Raw genomic sequence first — 17,228 nt, 5'->3', positions numbered from 1 at the left:
GTGACAAATTTTAATGCAGCTAATGGCCTTGCACTGCTGTGGAACAACACTATTTACACAACCTCCTCTTTCAAGCCCAAGCCGAAACAATTATAACTGTAAACCATTTACTGATGCAAACCCAATATAATACATTAGGGTCAAGCCATTTTGCAATTATGTTGATATATCTAAATCTAGTAAGCAAGTTGAATCCCATACCAACTTGTAATTATATAAAAGTACAATGTTCCTTTTCCTTCCTTTCCACTAATTAATATTCAAGACTCATTTCTTCATAAATCGGCCAGTTTCCACTTAAATCATTTCAGCATATAAGTTAGTTGTGTTATGTTGTTAATTGAATATGGAAAAATTAATTAGAACAGAAGTTGATGTGAGCGTTAAAACCACTGTTTGGTGGTGGAGAGAAGCGAGAGTGAGGAGAGTTTGAGAATATAGCTAACATGCAATGTCATGTGGCTGTGGAAGAAAGACACTTGGACAATATGGATTTAAAATCAAGCAGACATGCTGGAGGATAATATGCTCGAATGGAGGTCGTGCTGAGGGTGCGAGGGCATGAATGAGTGGTGGATGTTGGAAATATTGGAGATGAATAGATGGCTGATAGGAGAGATTATTCCACAGACATCATGCCAATGATAGTTTCAAAATTGGAAATTCCGGTTGCTGGTCTTCAAGGTAGTAATTAGTTGTTAATAAAAATCCACAGTGCTTGTGATGTTCTATATATGAACTTTTAATTTAGCTTTCTAACAAAAATGCTATGTCTTAAATAGAGCAAATTTTAAACAAGATGAAGAAAATCTGCTCTTTTCTGGATGAGACAGACAGATTAAATTAAAGTCTACACATTAATTTTCCTCAGTTGATCATACCAATTTTATTTTACTTTATTTTGAAAGTACCATACAGTCAGTATTAAAAAAAATTAATGGGATTAGTTTTGGTCATTGAGCATTTACTGTAAAACAGGAACACGGTTATTGAGAAGTCAGCCATACATGAAATGCTAGAGTTTACTGATCCTCGTTTTGGAAAGGTCATCCAATATGAAGGAAATAACAGTATGGTACGGGCTCTTAAGAATGTGAAAGATGCCATGATCTTATCCTACTGCGCAAGTGATTTTGTCTTAAGCAAAATTTATCCTACATCACAATTCTCGGTCAAAAACAGGAGAAAATTCTAGTTACACCTTTTGTCTGCAACTAAATGAAGTTTTAAAAAGGGCCAGAGTTTTAAGACTCGTGAATATGTCACATACGCTGGTGGATAACAGAACTAAATCAACCAAGTGCACAGTACAGCAAGTTCAGCCTGGTATCACAGCTTCATTAACACATGCAACATTTTGCTTTCACTCTAGAATTCAGAGCTTTATGCTGACAAAGCTTCATGAGCACAAGTCATCAGGTGGTATCTCACCCCAAAAGAAATGAGAGACCTGAGTTATACTGCACCTTGCCCAATTTCAGGACATTCCCAAAAAGCTTCACAGCCTATGAAGTACTTCTAAAGTGTATACATTGTCGCAATATGGGAATCATTGCACTCAATTTATATAGCAAGGCTCCAGAAACAACTTTGGTGTAATTCACAGATAAATCAGGGATTTCCATATTGACTAAGGCAGAGGGGAGAACTTTTCTCCTCCTTTTCACTGCACCATGGCCGGGATCTGTTTTGTTAATGTCAGGATAAGGCATTAAACTGAAGCTCTTTCTCCCATTAAAGAACAAAACCCAAGTGGAAAAGCACTGTCTCAGTCAGGCCTGAGAGTGTCAGCCTGGATCAAGTACTCAATTTTCCAGACTGTGATTTGAAGACAAAAGCACCCAGCCATATCTTAATGTATGGACAGGATGACAAGTATCATCATGAAACACATAGCCAAGTTAGAACAGGGGATTATCAAAAAGGAGGACCAAGTCATCTGATCTCGTGTATAGCTATACAGGCCTCAATGTGTACTGGGAAAGGATTTTCAAACTACGAAGTGAGGAAGAACTTTGGTTGGAGACACCAAACTCCAACTCCATGCAACTTTTTTTTGTTTAAGCTGTTGCTCCATCCAGGAGCTGGCTCGACTGATGCATAAGAACAACCATCAGCACCCCGCACACCTCCTCTCCCCCTGCCACCACCCCTTCAATTTGGAAATGCTGATGATGGGGAAGTTGTTGCAGCACAGCAGCTGTTGAGGTCCCTGCAGCTTTTGATGCAGAGTGGCAGGGTCAGTGGTCACTGGGGCTCAGGATCGAAAGGGAAGGAGCATCAAGGAAGAGTTATCAATAATTGGGGGGGGGGGGGAATGTAAATCTCCCGAGAGGTTCGACTGTTGGCGAGGTAACAGGTTAGCTTGCTGGACCACCTTTTCATTCAAATGCAGAAAATGACATCTCCCAAGAATGCAGTATTGGCTTTCCCCACCACGTCACTCTGTCAGAAGTCAGAAAGTAGGTGGGTTTGAGTTTGTTTTACACTTTCACTTCAAAACACCAGTCCTTTGGGATTTCCTCTTTTCTCGTGAATGGCTATTGGACACAATCTGGGTGAAAAACATCTCTTTTATATTTTGGATAGTGGACTTAAAAATGGTAATGGATACTACTTAAACCAAGGGACTGAGAAAAAAGATCGGCAGATTTAGAAGAAAGTTACCAGAACTGTGTTTCATCTATATGGTGACCAGTGCAGTTTTGTTCTGTGACAGTCATTTGATTAAAGATAACTAGGTATAGAGCTGGATGAACACAGCAGGCCAAGCAGCAAAGGAGCAGAAAAGCCTAGATCCTTCTTCAGAAATCAGTTGATTATTTTATTTCAACCTAGATCAGTAGCATCTTCAATAGAACTCAGCATAGAAACAACTTCTTGTTTGGTTCTGAGGCAGACTGATGCAGTTGTGTGTCTGGACATTACTGAAGAAACATCCAACATTTGAGGGAGAAAACACTTCTCTCCTGTTCTCTTCCTTCTGTGAGTAAAGATGTAAAAGAACATTCTAAGCAACCAGCATTTTTTTTTTCTCCCTCTCCCTCTCCGCAAATTTCCTTCCTGGAAGGGAACAGGGAAACCACCTGCACAGACACTGAATGGATGATTTCCTAGCCAGTGTAGAAAGGATTGAGAATTAGTGGTTACAACCTCCTGCCAAGAAGTATTAGAATCATACAGCACAGAAACAGACGCTTCAGTCCAACCAGTCCATGCCGACCACAATCCCAAACTAAAAACTGGTGCCACCTGCCTATTCCTGGCCCATATCCTTCTAAACTTCTCCTGTTCACGCACTGATCCAAATGCCTTTTAAACGATGTAATCATACCCACATCCACCACTTCCTCTGGAAGCTCATTCCACATACAAACCACCCTCTGTAAAATATGTGCCACTCATGTTTTTTTTACATCTTTCTCCTCTCACCTTAAAAAAGGTGTCCCCCAGTCTTGAAATGCCCCATCCGAGGTAAAAGGCAAATACCATTAACCCTACCTATACGCCTCATTATTTTATGAACTTCTACAAAGTCAGCTCTCAAAAACCTACACTCCAGTGAAAAATACTTCCAACCCATTCAACTTCTTGAGACAGAAGGGTTGAAAGAAACCAGAAAAGGAGCTGAAGGAAATCATCTTCATCAACACCTATAATCTGGACTGGTGCCCGAACAGTGCTTTACTGGCATTTTGTCACTCTTTTCTCACCCATATTTGTGTCCTGTTTTGTCACTAGGTTTGAATCCCATCATAGCAGATGGTGAGCAATTAACATTTGCCTTGCCTAAGAAACTGACTTCGCATGAATAAATAAAAGCAACTTCATTGAAGTGAGTCAGATGCTCCTTCCTTCCCAGGGTGTTACTGATCTTCTTCGGATCAAGAGCAAGGAGGCATATATATTGCTGAAAAAGACACATTTTATCAAAACGTTTTGTCTTGCACTTATCAGGGCATTTCACAAGAATACCAATTAAATGGAAAAACCAACATTTACGCTGCATAAATAAAGATTGGTTGACAAGTGAATTCAATGAGCAAGGAATTATGTAGATAATTAAATTAAGACTATCAGTCAAGCTAACAGAGTAGTACAGTCACGTGTACTGGAAATTGCATTCATTCATACACAGGACACTGCTCTTTTCCCACAAAGAACATGTACACACACTGTGCCTATTTCAACTCAACAAACTACATAACATCCATTCACTAATTTATTAGAGCAATGTGCTGACTGATCACAGTTAATCTATCTGGTTTAAAAGTGAACTGAATTCAGCCGTTAACTGTCAATCAGCATTAATGGGCACATTCTTCATGCCAGCACCTCTACAATCAGTCACTTGGTAATCAAATAAATTCATTCCATGCATCATAAACAATGGTTTCCCCCTTGAATTTGTTCGCTTGTGAAATGTTCTGATGAGTGCAAGATGAAAGCTTTGACAAACTATGTCTTTTTTCAACAATATTCAAACTCTGTCCAACCAAATGACTACTTGAGGCACAATATATCTCATTGCCTGCGACTGCTACTGTCTGGACCTACAAAAGATCATATGCTGAATGCCAGTATTTATAATTAAACTTAAACTGATTCTGTGCCAGGTTTAATTGAAACATTGCACAACAATATAAAAATCTAAGATTTTGAGTTAAGACAGTAAGGAAGCATCTACGCATCAATTTTTTTTCCAACTCAGATCTTCCACAGACTTACCACTAAAATATCTAAACCACATTTATTGCTGTCAATGCTATAGCAAACACTCCCCACGTCTAAGTAAAAGGAAATTTACATAAGGCTGGAGGAACTCAAACAAAAATCTATTTCAAAGTGGCTTCTCAATATCAGGAAGAGTTCCTTGATCATACCAGCATGGAAAATATTCAAAGTCTCACTCATCAAGGCCCAGCCATACTATTTTCTGATACACTCCCCAACTTTTGATAAGAGAAAGCATCTGACTCATAGGTAGCATGCAAAACATTTGAGAATATCAAGGTCAACATTTAATCAGCCATCCCTAATTGTCCGCAAGGTGGTGGGGAGATGTTTTCGTGAACCGTCTCCATAGAATTGGTATACTCACACTGTTGTTAGGTAGGGACTTTGACCTTGTTCAAAGTTTTTAAATCAAATTTATGAAAGTCAATTGGCTCAGAATCCAAGGTAAAAATTCCATTCATGTTAAGTTTTGCCCACTTTCTGCATGCATAAATGCAGTCACAATGTCTGAAACATTTGGATATTTCATCTAACAACAAGCCCTAATATTGAAAATCTCAGAACTGGTATCAGGAAGATGATGTTCACAGGGTTAATTCATCACAAAGGACTAGGAGGTCAATATGTTTAATCATGCAGAGGTCACATCACCAGGACTTCTGTGATTCTGAATGTGCCAATCAGTTGAACAAAATAAATTAAATCCATCTGCGCGCTGAAGACTTCATCACTGACATGAATGGAACTCTGTTCCCTCTCTGCAGGACTAAAGGAAAAGTATTTAAAAGTACAATGGTCTATTGGTCTGCATGGTGGAGGGGGCGGATGGGTGGAATTTATTAAACTGACGTCCCATCTGACGATAGTGAGACAGGAGAAAAGTAGTCAATAACTGCATAATTAGATTATCATGAGGAAAACTGTGATCATGCACAATACTCACAATCCTTAAAAGAGCTGGTAGCTTATTAAGATTTGTCTCTAACCTTGTTTAAACAAATGAATCTATACTAAGTTTAAAAAAAAACACACTTTAATAAGATTACACTTTACAGAAGCATAAATGAGACATATTCCAAATGAAAGGAAACTTCAGAATCCATCTACGAATCAACCACGTATCTCGGTATTTGTAGTAAGTCACAAAATTTTAATCAAGGGTGAGGAGCAGGCTAAATGTCACAAAGATTGTACCTAAAAATCTGACTAGTGCATCTAATGGCTCAGCTTATCATGAGTCATTGTTTAAGCAAAAATATTTGACTCTGTTTCTTCAAGGTTCTGTGAATCAAGATGGAAAATTTCTTTCAGCTTAATTTTACAATAAGTGGGGAACACACTGACTGTTTTTTCCACTCCAGTTAATGTCGAAAATCAAAGACGAAGGAGTTGGAGTAAGAACAATCACCTCTGTGTAATATAAAATTCATTTCTTTCCTCTGTCATCAAAACCATGACATAAACTTTTCATAAGAATGCAATGCAATTTTCATGAAATCATATACTTTTCCTGAAATGCTCTGAATTGCTCAAGAGGTTTTCATTCCCTCTAACAGAGAGAAATCAAATCAAAAATAAAGTTGACAAAAATTTAACTTCAGCCATTGTGGTTCAGTCCTCATTTTTTTTCCCCAATTTAAATTATTCATCTTGGATATGGAAATTAATTTAAACTCAAAGGATGCTGATTTCAGTACACCACGTCCAGATCTAGAATGGCCATCCATTGCTAGAGATAGCTGGATTATGCCAAGCACATTGGGGTCTCACTCTTCACTGTCTCACAGAGACAGTGGTCTTTTTCTGACATCCAGTCTTAAATATACCACTACTTTCATCAAGTATACAATGAGGAGACAGAAGCAATTATTTTCATTCCCTTCCTTAAAAAATACACAGTTGCCGCCAATTCCATCTTCCCCACTGGCCATTATCTTGGGCTAAATGAGACTTTTTGCAATCTCTGCATTTGAGCTGTGATTCGAGATACTCTGTTTCATAACAATCACTTGCACCCACTATTAAGTTACAGTGTTCTGTCTGAGACTCTGTCTCTGTCACCTGCAGGCTCATCAATTTCGTTTCTTTCCTGATGACTTAACATTCTCCACACACTGCGTGCTTCAGTTTATAATAACCTCTGCTGCCTGTGCCGCAACCATTATGAAACTACAGTTTCCAATTTAAAAGAAAATCCTCATGTTCAAATACTTCCAAGGTTTCTCCAAGCCTTCCCTTTTTACTTCTCCAAAACTACTGCTCTTCCAAAAAATTCCTGTTTTTCTAACATTGATCACACCCCTACTGTCTCTTCCACTTGCTGCACTGACCATTGTACCTTTCAGTCTTCAAGGTCCCACACTTTGCAACTCCCTCCATAAGTGATCTGCATCACTACCTCTCAAATTTCCTTCCTGAGCCCTCCAAAAACAAAAATCAAACTTCTTTTGTACAAACTTCTGATCGCCCTTCCCAATACCTGGGAAAGATTTTCTACAATGATGTCTACATCTAATATATATTTTAAAAAGGGTACAATAAAACATGAATATAGCAGTTGCTATAAAGTGAAGGAAAATCCTAAAGAAAATGAAATCATAAACTGCACCAAAACTAAACACCACCAGGTGGAAAGCTAAATAGAAATGTCGTGCAGTCCAGCAAACAGGCTTTTAATAGCATATTAGTGGTAAGGATTCGGTAGAGCATCGGCAGCATCACTGGTCCAATATTTCACATCCAATAACTAATAATTAAATAATAATAATAATAAAAAACTAATAATAAAAAGAAAAGCATTATAAATCTCACTCCAACAATTCAAGAATTTGAGTGTAGATTTTAGAAAATCAAACTATAAAGATGGAAGAACTTGCTATCAAGCTTTGGGTTGTTGGTCTAGATATCGTCTAAATCAACTTGTTCAGGGATGTTGTTACACACTTCTGCAGCCGGTTAGACTTGTTTATGTACCTAATAGATTTTTGTTTAGTGACAGAAACTGCCACCCTTATCTGATCTGTCTAGGGAGAGGCTTAAAAGTCTGAGGAGAGCAATTCAATAAGATGGCCCACGAGCAGTTTCTCAAACCAGCATCAGCCATATACTGCAGTCTCGCCATGATGCCATCAGCCACATACTGCAGTCTCGCCATGATGCCCATGTCACAACATTGAAAAAGAATTCTGGTAGTTTAAAAATCCAAAACTGCTGCAGTTCCAAATAACCTGACATCAGATTTTAGAATTTTATATTCAATTGTGGAGAGAAAAGCATAGTTTAATATGAATGGATTATGAATACATCTGGAATCAATTCCTCAAATGACTGTGGACCCGCAGTTAAATGCAAATTGAAAGGCATACAACCCACAGTCAGAGTTCTCAGGAGGTGCAGGGTCATATTTGAAGAGTCATTTCTGATTTACATAATTTTCTTTTGCCAATATTTACTGTAAGCTCATGACAGTGTCTGTTTCCAGTATACTTCAGTCATCTTCACATGGAACAAAAACAGAGTCCAATCTGAGAGGATATCCCCTATTGAAAACACTTCTCCATATATTCTTATAACATTCATTACATTTTCCCAAGTTAATTGTTGTTAAAGATTGACCAGGACTTGCGAGAAACAAATATGGGAAGAACAGCAGTTTAAAGACTAATTTCACATGATTTACAGATGATTCAGATTGCATCACAATTAAGTGCTAGAATGAAAAATTTTTGAGGTTTACAATAGCTCATGATATTATCACTTTTCCAACAATCATTATTGTCTGTAGCATAAAATTATGTTTTTAAATTTGCTTAAAAACAAAATCAGTGATTCGGTCCGTAGAGTCATACAGTGATACAGCAAAAAAGAGACCCATTTGCCTAACTCATCCATGCCAACCAAGTTTCCCAAACTATCACATGCCACAGAGATACTAGAGAAACTGAGTTTATTTGTCTCTTGTGCATATTTGACCAAATTAGATTGCTAACTGTAAAAAGCACATGCGAAGTCCAATCTCTTTGGACAATATTATGAAAAGAAGTAGCCAAAGTAAAAATCAGTCATTGTGCAGCTGTTGGGCACGTAGTTAATAAATGCCTATCTTAAATGTCCTTTTTAAATAATGCACACAATCAAGAAACCAATTACAAGTCTCCATAAATTTTCCTTGAAAACAGTACTTAAAAAGAGATTATGTTTCTGAATGCAAGTCTGGATTTGAAGTTGATCTCCACTCTAAGTCTGCTTAGTTTTACATGTTAAGTTATGAGAACCAAAAAGAAGAAACTGATGTTTGCAAATGCATCACTTTAGCAGCACAACATTTGTACAGTACATATTTCATCAATTACCACCCACCCATCTGCCTCAATTTCATTCACATAAATACCCACTAATGTTTCCAGATTTCAGTGCTGCAATTATTCTCTCATGAATACTGTTGCTGACATTCTTAATTTGGCGGCAGACTTTAATGCCAATGAGTGTTTTCAATAAATACATAATCTGTATTTTGAATTCTTTCCAGGAACTTTTTCTCAAAAAATGAATTGACTGTTACAATAATCTAATATGTATTATAAGGACAAACTTACCTAAGGTATCCTTTAGATTTTTCACAATAGAAGCTTTCCTCGCACTGTTCTTCCTTTCCACATAATTTGAAGGTACAAAGCCAGTTTTGTTTGTGGAATTTCGAACGCGCCACCATGATTTAGAGTCATCTAAGAGCCACAGTCGCTCATTCTTCTTTATGTCAAGCTCCTGCTCCTGCTGGGCCACATAGTCAAACTTGGCAATCACAATCACCTCTTCCGTCATCTTCCCGTGGGCTCCACACTGCATGTTCAAAGAGAAAGGGATTAGTATTGTAACAGAATGCAGATGGACAGCCTGTAGAATACCACACTTACAGCACTTCTAAAATGGACAGAAGCTAACCTGTACACACATTTTAAAAGGTGAAAAGACAAGCAAGACCTGAATTGTGAATGAGCTTCAATCGGGTGGTATATGCAAGCTTTAAGGAACGCAAGTTTATGAACCGAGGTACTCGTCTCCAAAAGATCATCTGAACAAAGCTTTATGACTTTTAAGAGGAAAATTCAAGTCTTGTTTTTCATTTACTTATGTAGTTAATCCAACATAGCAACAACATTTCTTGGACTGGTGAAAGTTTCCAATCTCGTCAGCCTCACTGAACCAGAGGGCTGAGTGTTCAATTCCCACTTTGGAAATTTGAGCACATAATCTAGAAGAACACTTCATAAAATATCAAGAAAGCTCTGCAGTATTGGGGCCACCAAGACATTAAACAGAGGCCCTGGCTGCTGTTTCAGGCAAATGTGGAATATTTCACGGCACCATTTGTAGAAAATCAACAAGTTCAATTAGTGCCAAAACCAATGGTCATTAACCAATGGGGTGCAAACTGGTATCATCACTCCATATTACCAGAACATTTAGAATCAAAGAATCCTTGGAAGCAGGCCATTCAGCCCATCAAGTCCACATGACCCTCTGAACAGCATCCCACTGAGCATCACCCCCCATGCTATCCCTGTAACCCTGCATTTCTCATGGCTAATCCACCAAGCATGCACATCTTTGGTCTGTGGCAGGAAACCGTAGCACCTGGCAGAAACTCAAGCAGACACAGGGAGAATGTTCACACTCCACACAGACAGTCACCTGAATGTGGAATTGAACCCAGGTCCCTAGTACTGTGAGGTAGCAGTGCTAACCACTGAGCTATTGTGCTGCCCACAGTCAGTGGCGTCTCGGCCAGTTAGCGAAATGCACAGCAATGTAGGACGAAGTTCAATGACATCCTTCACTCAGCAAGCATGTGTGGCACTATCATCTCTCTAATATCTCACACTCAATTTCTGCTGTTGCACTCACTTCCCACCAAGTTCCATGACAACCATAAGAAACATGACAAGTTTCTTGGCTTTATGTCTGTTATAAATGGCATGGCAACACAGCAGTACTAATGAGCTTGGCATCTCTGGCTAAGGGGGTAAAGTGCAAAAAGGCAGTGAAAGGCAAATGAAGTTAAGGTTGGTTGCTGTGAGCATCCAGGCAGGCTCAGAGCGAGTGAGCACTATTCGAGCAAACAAATAGCCCAGCAATGCAGCCTGATCCATTCCATGAACAGGGTGCATGCCCCTGATTATAATGTGTCCTTGCTACATCACAGAGTGCAGAAACACCTTGTAAGCAGATTGGAGATGGGCCTAGAGTATTCTTGGACGCTGGGCCTGTGGGATGCTACTGTCCATGGATGTGGGATGTATATGGTCAGTGGCTATGGAGCGTGCCCCCGGGATTTTGGCACACCCCCCAACCCCCACCCTGGTGTCAAACACGGTGGCAGGGGGGGGCGGGGAGTGATTTGGAGCAAGTGACGAGCTGAAGTGTCACCACGTACCCGCTCTGACCTCCACATTAGGAAGTCTTGGCGTGTTGCTTGCTAATGACATATAGTGGCTAAGACACTGAATATAATTGAGTCAAGACATGTAGTTAATAAAGATCATTAATAAACAATAATTCCCTCTAATAGGCACGTTGCCACGCCCACTCCACACCCTGACATCAGGAACCTAGTTTAAAAAATGAAGCCAGTTATTCCCAACGTCAACATAAGTCTCACCGGAATTCTCACGTAATGCTGCCATATTTCCTCTCTAGCCAATGCTGTTCAGGGCCCTTAAAGATTCTGCTATACTGATTCTGAAAGGGATTATATAAAAGCAAGTTCTTCCTTTCTTTCAAGGGCAACATAAAAATGGGAAATTTGAGAAAAAAATGTTGTAAGTCACTGTGCTGTGGGGAATTCTGGTTCAGAATTACACAATGCTGCAAAAGTAATTATTAAGCAGCATAAAAACAGCCCCTATTCTTTCAAATTGTTCCAGTTTCACTTACAAATTGGAAGTTTCCTTTAACTCTGCTTTTACCCAAAGACGAAATAGAGATTATTTCAACTCCTGGCATATTTACAATATTAAATATGACATTGTTATTTATAATATCAAGTTTCTTGATGCCAAATTTCAAAGGTTTTCTACCTGCTAAGAACAAGTTAAGAACAATCATTGAATGGATTAAAAATGATAAATTCTTATTACTTCCACTCCCCCAGTTGCATTGTTTACAGACAAATCGTCTCCCTCCAAAACTGATGGGGAAATTTCAAACAGAACTTGGTGCACACTTAAGGGACAGGAAAAACCATTTTTCTTTTGGCATAGTTGCAGATATGGACCATAGTTTTTTTTTAAAAGCAGGGATCCATCCATTAACATGACAAGATTGCAAAATTTAACTTTTTCTCTTACAATGTTGTTGGGTTGTTTGATTTGGAATGTTAATGTTTTAGAATATTATGGATTGCCTCAACATCGATGCTGCAATTTGCTACATATGTCTAAATATAAGAAGATTTTACAGAGCAGACTGTTGAAAATAGATTGGTCGGAAGGAACTCAAGTGAGATAGAAACTGTTAATAAAGAGTTTTTTTTTCAGATCTGCACGAACAGAGCATCATTAATGCAGGTGAAAGTCTTATGAAAGAGCTGCATTACAAGAGCTCTATTAAATGCCCTCTTCACTTGTTTGGAGTTGTTACAACATAAATATATCTAGATAGCAGTTTTATTGGGGTTTTATAAAATAAATAACCATCTGGCCTTGTACAGCAATAAAGTTACTTTACTCCATCGAATGTGCCCCAAATTTATTGGTCAATGCTGAGTAAAATGGACTCTCCAACAACAGAAGACACTTTTCAGTTCACAAGGTAATCTATTAGATGTTACCTTATAACTCTAAAAATAGATCCAACATAGTCTACAAGAAACAAAACAAGATTGTCCTTGCATTTTTCTACCTTATGACCTCTATGCTTAGAGGAAAAGAAAATATGTTGTATTTAAAATCAATTTAGTGCCTCAAATTAAATTAATTCAGATCCAAGCCTAAAGCATCTTTTATTGATGCTTGGCACACCAGTGAAAACTAATGTTTAGCTGAACTTTGAGTTACATCAAGATCTATAAGTCAAAGAAACATGTTCAAAACTGATACTCAATTGAAGTTGATTTTGAATGCAACTGATGTTGCTGATGTTGAAACTATGTGGCTCAGGAATCAACATAATCCAAGTTGGTGCTCCGCTCAAATACTTCAGAAACAGATTACAGTAGATCACATTATAAACTTTGCATGTGGTGAATTCATTTCTGAATACCAAAAAATATTGAAACTCACTTTAAAGGGCTGAAAAAGAATGACAATTGTTATTTGTACACTACCAACTACTTAAAAAGAGAGTTCACTTTTCTACATTCAGTACATCCCATATGATCCAACTCAGTTCATAGACAACCTCTCCTCATACACATCAGTGCTGCCATTCCAGGAATCAATTTGGTAAACCTACACTGCACTCGCTCAGAAGAAAGAACATCCTTCCTCAAAGAGAACAAAACTGCACACAAAATTCCAGATGTGACCTCACCAATACTCCCTACAATTGCAGCAAGACATCCTCAAAATGCTCAAATTCCCAAGTATTTTTTTTTCATACTGCTTCAAATTAGCCATTTTGTCTCATTTAAAATTCCTTCATTTTACAGCTGAATTGGCTGTTAAAAGAAAATCATTTTACTAAGTGTTCACAAGTTAAATGATCAAATTATACGTCACTATACAGAGCGGAGAGCATAACAGAGTGGACAGCAATCAGTTAGTATTATTGGCACCTGCACAATACATGTCCATTTATAAAGTGTCCATATACCATGATGTCAATTTACCAATATGTCGGGTTACTCTTAACAAGCTTTGGCATGTCAGTGACTACTCAGTGGAGAGCAGTGTGTCAGAAGGCAATAGATTCATATCCCACTCTAAAAATGAGAATGCAATGCAGCCCAGAAATGTGAACAGATGCAAAACTGACATTCCTAGTGGGGTGCTGAAAGAATACTGCACTGACATAGGGCTTTCACGTGAGATGTTAAACTAAGGTCCGGTCTTTCCTCTCAAGTGGAAATGAAAGATCTCATTACGTTATTTCGAAGGAGAAAAGGAGCAGTATGTTGATAGCGGTATGATTCCTGCCAGAACGAATAACAGCATCATTAATCACGCCTAGAGAGCAACCCACACTAAGTGACTGGGATTGAATTTACACAAAAATTGGAACACACAATCCTCCACTCACTACAGTTTGCTAGAGAAATCAACATGCTTCAACTGTGAGAAGGGACTACAGTTTGTCATGCACAAACTCTATTTGCTGCATAAATAGACTCTGTGAACATGCTTTTTCTCCCCCCATAAAACTTGCTGATATTTGTGTCCCATTTACAAATCATTGGCTCACAATGTGCCAATTCCATGCCCATTTCACTTCTAAAGTGCTTCATTGGTTGAAAACTACTTTGGGACATGAAGGTTTTGAATGGTGTTACTTAAATTAAAAAGTCTCTCTCTTTTATAGGTAATGAGCAGTCAGGAACAGTCAGCAGTGCATACAGACGGATCCTCACCACTGACTACCTGTCAAAACATTTTTCCATGCAGGTCTTCTATAATTTGCATGCAAAGAAACAAAGAATTATTCCTAAAGAACATTCCTTCTTCTGCCATTCAGCGATGCTGTAACATCTCTATCTCATACCTATTTCAGCAAACATACCAAGGCACAAAACTGAATTACAGTGCTGGATTAGAACCCAAATGCAGTAATATATAATCTTGTTAATGCTGTCTTTTGAGCACAGCACAGGCTTTGTACATTAAAAAAGACTTGACTAGGCCCAAGTAACAATAGAATAATTTTTTCCAATCGGTTTCTATTGGAAAACACCAATTTTTTTGCAAGAGGCTTCAGAATTCTTGACCTCATCATGCTACATCATGTTAACACAGAAATTATTAAGAAATCTAAATTCACCCTCAGTTCTTTGAAAATATCGAGTGATTTGATGGATGTTTGTGTCACTTTATTAAAAACAATTTCTCTTTAGATTTGATCAATGGCTGAGATATGTCTCCTTAAAGAATGTTAAATCACAAAAGACAAAAAAAAAGCTTTGGAATTTTCTAATTTGACAAATTATTTTTATTGACTAATGAATTATCCATGATCAGGTGAAACCTTATGACTGCCAAAAGCACACAGAGGAAAGATTATGCATTTGCTTTTGAGCAAAGGCTAGTTAATGGAAAAGACAGAGCCAAGAACAAGAAGCATTGTAATCAGAATCTATAAGAGCTTTTGAGAACAGGAGTGATTAAGGAAAATGGTTACCCTGAATGTAATATAAAATTTTACGACTTTCATCAAAACCACTGGCAAATTGAATCAGGCCAGAAAAGTTCAACTTGTACTTTACATTATTACGTAATTAGGAATTAGTGGGCAAACAGAGGGAAGGAGAAAAAAAAAACGTTCAAAATAAATTATGATTCTCAACATTTTGGGGAATTGCTGGTGGTGTTGGAAGTGAGGGGGTGGGTAGCGGTGTGCATGTGTATAAACCAGCTGTGCATTTTTCTTAAACGCAGTGCTCTCACAAATACAGGTGGTGCCTACTTTCAGCTTTAACTGAAACCTGACTGTACCAGTAGCATACTGAGAGACAGAGAGGAAATAAACAATGTTTACCCAGATCTGAAAAAAGTGACTCCATGTTGCGGTTCATCTCATCCTGGAAAGAATGGAGAGAAATTGAGGCAACAGCCCAATCAATTGCATTTGCAAATATGTGGAATTGAGTTTTAAAAGATCATTTGTATCTAAATATCCCCTAAAAACTTATTGCGAAGTAATGATGACGTATAATGTTAGTCATGAATTCAGCCTTGGTAGTCAACAGTAGCGTTTTCTAAATTTGTTGCACGCTATTTGCCATAAATTTCTGTACAAAATGGGTTGCACTGAGCAAATAGACTTTGCTGCAAAATATGATGTGGAGGTGCCAGTGTTGGACAAAGTCAGAAATCATATGACACCAGGTTATAGTCCAACAGGTTTATTTCAAAACAGAAGCTTTCAGAGTCTCAGTCCTTCTTCAGGTGTTAATGACAGAGGTAGCACCAGGCACAGAATTTATAAGGAAAAGATCAAGGTTCACGCCATTGATTGGGAGGTACTAAACAAACCTAAGATGCTGTTAAATCTTTAATAAGTTGGACGGTTTTCATTGATTAATATGGAACACACTCTTGCACGCGCACACACACTCACACACACACTTCCTCCTCCCCACACACCCCCTCCCTTCCCTGCGCACACACACTCTCGCCACCTCCCCCCCACACACTCTCGCCTCTGTGTCTGATACTACCTCTCTCACTAACACCTGATGGAGGACTAAGGCTCCAAAAGCTTGTGTTTTCACATAAACCTGTTGGACTATAACCCGGTGTCATTTGGCTTCTGACTTTGTTGCAAAATAGTTAGCAGTGAGTTCTGTCCCATCACCCACTCATTAGTTGAGAAAGTAATTAATATCAATTAACTCTGTGAAAGAAAATTAAGTCAGCAAAACTTTTGGTGAAATTGTCCCTCAAAAGTACACAATTTATTTAAACAGAATAGAATTAATCTAAAAGTCAAAAGAACCTACCGGATATGATGCAGAAGACAGTCAGTGTCTGTGGACAGTATTGACACCATTTAGGTGCTTGGTTGTGCAATTTGCTAATTATAAAGAGGGAAGTTTTTTTAAAAAAGGCTCATGTGACACAGTGGCGACACAGTATGGAGCCGGACGAACACAGCAGGCCAGACAGCACCAGAGGAGCAGGAAAGCTGACAGTTTGTGTCGGGACCCTTCTTCTACAGTGGTAATGTTGACCAAGACGCATGAGTTCATGTCCTACCTGCCCTAGAGCTAAATATCATAACATCCCTGAACCGGTTGATTGGGAAAGCAACTATGGTTTTGGTCCTTCAAGAGCTGGGCCTGAAATAAATCATTACATCTGCCCTACAGCACCACTGACTGACTCGGTGGTGTTTTCCTTTCACATTCCTAGCCTTCTGTACCATTTTGCTTCAAAAATGACATGAAAATGTAGTGATCTCCTCAAACTGCTGACTACTCAACTTTTCTTTCAGACTCACGTGCTCGAGGACATGCTAAAGCTTCTCTCTCCTTTGCTGCCACCCCTCTCATTTTAATGAGATCATCATCATTCTCCTCCTCAAAATACCCAATCTCTCCATTCCACGTGAACTCCTCCTCCATGGACAGAAGGACACTGAGCAAGATTAAATATTCTACTTTCTTTTTGAGTAAAGGGAATTCTTCTGTTTTAAATTCTTTGAGGGGAGTGTTGCCTTCCTCATCAGTCCAGTTTAAATTTTTCCAAACTAAATTTCCACCCCATCACAGCACTCAAAGAATTTTAATCAACACAATGGTATTTTTCAATCACTGAGGTACGATAACATCCTCTTCCTTG

At 38.5% G+C, this 17,228-nt stretch overlaps 1 protein-coding gene across 3 annotated transcripts in view; it reads right to left on the bottom strand.

Moving 5' to 3' along the window:
* Positions 1 to 17,228, bottom strand: part of LOC125457994 (cytoplasmic protein NCK1-like) — a 176,817-nt gene that overhangs the window by 43,761 nt on the left and 115,828 nt on the right. For all 3 annotated transcript variants that reach the window (XM_048542831.2, XM_048542830.2, XM_048542832.2), the window contains one exon: positions 9,333 to 9,576. In XM_048542831.2, coding sequence (XP_048398788.1) covers positions 9,333 to 9,558 — 226 coding nt within the window. In that variant the 5' untranslated portion in view covers positions 9,559 to 9,576. The remainder of the gene's footprint in view (positions 1 to 9,332; positions 9,577 to 17,228) is intronic.

Source organism: Stegostoma tigrinum, chromosome 14 (assembly GCF_030684315.1).
Source record: "Stegostoma tigrinum isolate sSteTig4 chromosome 14, sSteTig4.hap1, whole genome shotgun sequence".
Lineage (NCBI taxonomy): Eukaryota > Metazoa > Chordata > Chondrichthyes > Orectolobiformes > Stegostomatidae > Stegostoma > Stegostoma tigrinum.
Note: the sequence above shows the minus strand (reverse complement) of the source record. Positions and strands in the feature narration are given on the sequence as shown.